The sequence below is a fragment of the Octodon degus genome, unplaced genomic scaffold (assembly GCF_000260255.1).
Source record: "Octodon degus isolate 3935 unplaced genomic scaffold, OctDeg1.0 scaffold00083, whole genome shotgun sequence".
Lineage (NCBI taxonomy): Eukaryota > Metazoa > Chordata > Mammalia > Rodentia > Octodontidae > Octodon > Octodon degus.
In genome coordinates, this window is record NW_004524659.1 from 9,221,084 (window position 1) to 9,226,654 (window position 5,571).

Genomic DNA, 5,571 nt, shown 5'->3' on the forward strand with positions numbered 1-5,571 from the left:
AAAAAAAAAAAAAAAAGACAAAATATCTGCTCTTCGCCAGATGTTGTGTAGCATGCTTATAATTCCAGTACATGGGAGGCTTGGACAGGAGGATCACTTGGAATTTGAAGCCAGCCTGGGCTACATAGGAAGTTTAAGGCCAGCATGAGCTGCATAGTGGTACTCTCTCAAAAAAACAAAACAAAAAATTGTTCTTTTTGGGTGTGGTGGTACATGCCTATCATCCAGCATTTTGGGAAGCTAAGGTGGGAGGATAATAAGTTCAAGCCCAGCCTGGGCAATTTGGCAATTCAGTGAGATCTTATCTCAAAAATGAAAAATTAAGAAAGGGTTGGGAAAGTGCTCAGTCCCCAGCACCACAAAATAAATGAAATAAAATAAAAATGTGTTCTTCAAGGGCTGGGAATATAGCTTAGTGGCATAAGCACCTTCCTGGCAAGCACAAGGTCCCGAGTTTGATCCCTGGCACTGCAAAAAAAAGTTTCAAAAAATCTATTATTTAACCAGACAGGAATAGAACTCACGTTTCTTGATAACTTACGAGGTAGACATGTAGCAGGCAAAAGCTTTAACAGTGTTTCATTTAAATTTTTTTTTATTTTTTACTTTTGGTACCAGGAATTGAACTCAGGACCTTTTGCTTGCCAGTCAGGCACTGTGCCACTGAGCTATATCCCTAGCCCTCGTAGTGTTTCATTTAATGGGAAAAATGCTTATTTTTTTTCTTTCCCGTACATGTTTGGATTACTGAGGTATGCTAGAAAATATAGTATCCTATATATTCTGTTACAGGCTGCGTCTGTAACAGTCGGATCCTTGAGGATCTTTCAGGCACAATCATTTTCTAACTAGCTGTGTTACACCCATCTAGCTCAAGCCTATTTGCCTACTGTAATATTCAATTTCTTGCAATATTTCCTCCATATGTTCTCTTCCATATTAAAACAAATTTTCTTTATTTCAGTTGTAATGTATGATTTGCTGGTTTGCTGTTTCAGGAATCAATGCTGTTCAGTGATGTATCCATAGTCTTTTCTCAAGAAGAGTGGGAGTACCTAGACTTGGAACAGAAGGACTTATATAGAGATGTGATGATGGAGAACTATAACAATTTGCTCTCACTAGGTAAGGTTGTCTGCCTTTAGTAATTTAGACTGTATTCTCAGTACCATAGCTTTCTTCTTTGAAGTTATTTTTTTTCAAGAAACCATCTGAATTTCTGCTCCATGTTCTTTTTCTTTTTTTATCTTTATTTATTTGTCATAAAAAATATCTGCTGTTAGCCAGATGTGTGGTACAGGGTCTCGCTACACAGCTCAGACTTATAGTGATCCTCCTGTTTCAGCCTCCCCAGCACTGGGATTACAAGTGTGCTCCACCACACTTGGTTTCCATGGCCAGCTTAGTGCAGGGCTGGTGTTTGGTACTAGGGATTGACCCCTGGTCCTTGTGCTTACCAGACAGGCACTTAAACTGCTGAGCTATCTGCCTAGTCCCAATGCTCCCTGTTCTTAAGGGAATAGTTTGAATAATTTAAAGGTATTCCTTTAGTTTATTTCTTTGGAAGGGAGCACTTTCATTGAATATACTTATCTTCTGTATCCTAACTTATCAATGAAGGGACTGGTTTTGAAACCTACGATTTATGGCTTTAGCAGTATCAAAGCAGAATTTATTTTGTTTTTGCACTCAGAGTTGCTTTCGATATTTTATTACTTATTATATGCCTGTTAGGAAAATAGCTAAACTCTTTCTTGGTTTTTCTATGTCAAAAGAACACATGTGGCTGGAGATGTGGCTCAGTGGTTAGAGTACTTGTGTAACAGGCACTAGGCCCTAGAATAATCCCCAGCAGCACACAAGAGAGAAGTGGTAGAGGGAAGGAGGGAAGAGAGAGAACATGTATACTTGGTATATTGGTAAGTTGGATCACCAGGATTTATTTACAACTTAAGGTATCTCATTCCTTTGGTTAATAAACAAATATATTTAATTTTAGTATTGAAAATTAAAAATCCAAGAATCTTTTTTTTCCCCTTGAGACAGGGTTTCACTGTATGTAGTGCAGTGAGGCTTTGAACTCATTATGCAGTGTAGGCTGGCCTCAAACTTGAAGTGGTTCTACTGCCTCACCCTCCTCAGTGGTGGGATTACAGTTATGCACTATCAGACATGGCAAACTTTGCTTTTAGTGTTGTTATTACTATCTTAAGAAATAAGTGTAGAGCCAAGGATGTAGCTCGGGGAGGGGGAGAGAGAGAGAGAGACAGACAGACAGACAGAGACAGACAGACAGAGACACAGAGAGAGACAGACAGGGAGGAGGAGGAGGAAGAAGAAGAAGAAGGAAGAGGGAGGGGAGGGAGGGGAAGAGGAGAGGGGAGAGGAGAAAGAGAGGAGAGAGAGGGGAGACAGGAGAGAGGGAGAGAGATGGGGAGTGAGAGATAAGTGTCTTCTGGGAAGCTTCTTCTTTTCCTGTCAGCAAAATAACAACTAATAGCTAATAAAATATCTATACTACTCTCAGGTAATGTTAAGTGTAGATACAGATTAATGCAATCTATGGATCAAACACAGAGATGTTCTACTATTAAGCTACATCCCCAGCACTATTTTAAATTTTTGTTTTTGAAACAGAATCTTGCTGTGTTGTCAGAGTGACCTTGAATTTGGTAATCTTCCTGTCTCCCAAGTAGCTGGGATTACAGGTATATGCCACCGTACTCAGCAGATAGGCACTATTATTATCACTGTCATAGATGAGGGAAATGAAGCATGGAAGTACCTTGTCTTGGATTATGTAACTGTGATGTGGCAGAGACAGGATTTGAACCATGTGGTCTGTAATCTTAAGCACTGTTTTTTCTGAACAAAACACTTGTATGAGTATGAATTTTAAACGATCTTTACTGTCCTTTTCAAATCTCTATTTATTGTGTAATCTTCATGTACACATTTTTAAACCATCTTTCCCTTCTTTGCTTTCAGTTTTTATTAGTTATCATTTTAATCTGTAGTACACTACAAATGTAACCAGGATAAACCAATAAAATTTTCAATTATTTTCCTCTAAGCAGGGTGTTTCATATCTAAACCAGATGTGATTTCCTTATTGGAGCAAGGAAAGGATCCCTGGAAAGTTGTGAGGAAAGGAAGAAAACGGTATTTAGGTGAGTGAGGGTCAGTTAAGCTGGGTGAATCACCCAGCTAGTTGGGGGAAAAGCACAACTTTGTGATGTTTAGAAAACCATTTTTCTAAGTCCTTTGCCCACAGGTGAATGTCCTACACCAGGGAAGTAAGTAAAGACTTTGCTGGAGATATTTCAAAAAATTTATTATTTTTAGTTATTGTTCATTTTTTTTCCTCTTGAAAGGACTGGGATTGGTAGCTATTCTTTTTGTTCACTATTGACAACCATCTATATTTTGATACCATTGCTTTATTCTTTTGCATTGGTGGATGAATGAATAGATGAACTGTGAACTGGGCACCATTGTAGCTGTTAATACAATGGTTAACAAAACCATTACAGCTCTTTGCCCTGTGGAATTTTCTTCGTAATAAAAGAAATCTAGCAATTATAAATAGAAATTAGAATGTTAGGCAATAAAAGAATGCTATGAAGAAAAGTAAGTAGAATAAGATAATGTGAGACGGAAGGGCTATTTTAATTATGGACTGGGAATAATTATTTTTGCCCACTTTGTCCATATGTTTTATTTATTTATTTTATTTATTTATTTATTTATTTTTCAAAATTTTATTGATAAACAGATAGCAATGAGATAGTTTCAAATCAAATCGGAAATACAGTTTCAACAAATAATACACTGAATATATTCTTCTTAGTGGTTAGTTGCTGTACAAGATGCGGACTTGAGATCCTATTTACAAACACCATTAGAACAAATCATTCTGTTCATTAAGAGAATGCACCTATATATCTATCCTAACCACTTTGAATACACAGATACAAAATGGACATTCATCTGTATACCCCATTTTTTCTAAGTTCCGTTATTGAATATTATAGGTGTGTAAACTCAGCAAAATATTCTAAAAGAGTCCAGTAGCCCATAATAGCATTGGGTCTTCTGTTTAACTGACAGTGTCAGAAATTATTGACCTGAGTGCCCCACAGCTCAACCTAACAACATGGCTTTACTTCCTATTTTTCATCTTCATACTTTTCTACTGGATGGTTAAGACCAAGGTAAAGCAGGACCTATGCAACAAGAGTTGTAGCTTTTTGGTCTGAGAAGTGAAATCCCCTCAGGATTTATCCTGAGATCCTGTACCTCAGATTGTAGAACCTTTGTCAGTGCAGCCAAGTGGATGAGTCACGGCCATTGCTTGGCCAATGTGCTCTCTGTGGAAGCCTGAGAGAGTGTCTTCTCCCCATGTGACTCTCCTTAGGCACACTCTACATCATCGATCACTTTCCTCTTTGGCCTTATAATCTTCTTGATCAGAATGTCCATATGTTTTAAATGGTAGTTTTTTATTTTTAAAAGGATATATGTGCATGGTATTCTAATGATGTATATTTTATCAGCAATTTAAGTTTCTTGGGCCAGGGAGATGGCTCAGAGGAATAAGCACTTCCCTGGCAAGCGCTAAGGCCTGAGTTCAATCCCCAGTTCCACCAAAAAAAAAGTTTCTTTAAAAAATTTTATTAGTACTGTACTTGTTTGCAGTTCATGCAGTTTACAATCATTTTGGGGCTTGATTACCTGAACATACCGCAGTGTCTATTTTTAATCCCTGGCTCCTTCCTCCCTCCTCCAAATCACCTATACCATCTTTCTTTCCTGTTGATATTATTAATGTTAGTTCATGTTATGGCATACAATGTTTATATTATCTGAGGGTATTAGATTCCTCCACACAGCATACCCTCCACTTACTTCTTCCTCACCTCTTGTGCTTTTTCCCTTGGAACACTTCTATATTACAAGAGATCCTTTTCCTTGTCCTCTTCTCTCCATTCGATATTATTTTCTTTCTTTTTACTTTACCTGATCCATCAGGTATTAACTTTTTTAGTTGGTAGATTCTTTATTACTTTGTCAGTATCATTGTTTGCTATTGGGCTGTTAAGCATATTTATGTCTTCTTGGGTTAATTTTAATAGTTTGTATGTATCTAGGATCTGTCCGTTTCTTCAAAATTTGCTAATTTGTTGGAATGTAATTTTTCAAAGTAGTTACTGTCTTCTGAATTTTCCCAGTGTCTGTTCTGATTTATCCTTTTCTATTTCTAATTGCATTGATGTGAGTCTTTTCTCTCTCGGCAAATCTGGCTAGGGGCTTATCTGTTTCATTTATTCTTTCAAAGAACCAGTTCTTTGGATCATTGTGGTGGTGTGTTTTATTTTTAAAATGTGTATGTGAGGGGGGTTTTTTAGGCTCAATTTTATTGATTTCCATTCTTATCTTTATAATTTCCCTCCTTTAAAAAAATATATATAAACTTGTACTGTAACATCATGTACCTTGGTAGTGTCCCAAATTTTCTGATCAAGAAGATTATGGGGCCAAAGAGGAAAGTGATCGATGACGTAGAGTGTG

At 37.2% G+C, this 5,571-nt stretch overlaps 1 protein-coding gene across 1 annotated transcript in view; it reads left to right on the top strand.

Annotated features, from left to right (window-relative positions):
• Nucleotides 1–5,571, top strand: part of LOC101568299 (zinc finger protein 585B) — a 66,496-nt gene that overhangs the window by 54,722 nt on the left and 6,203 nt on the right. Inside the window, 2 exon segments of the mRNA XM_012515931.2 lie at nucleotides 999–1,125; nucleotides 3,075–3,170. Coding sequence (XP_012371385.2) covers nucleotides 999–1,125; nucleotides 3,075–3,170 — 223 coding nt within the window.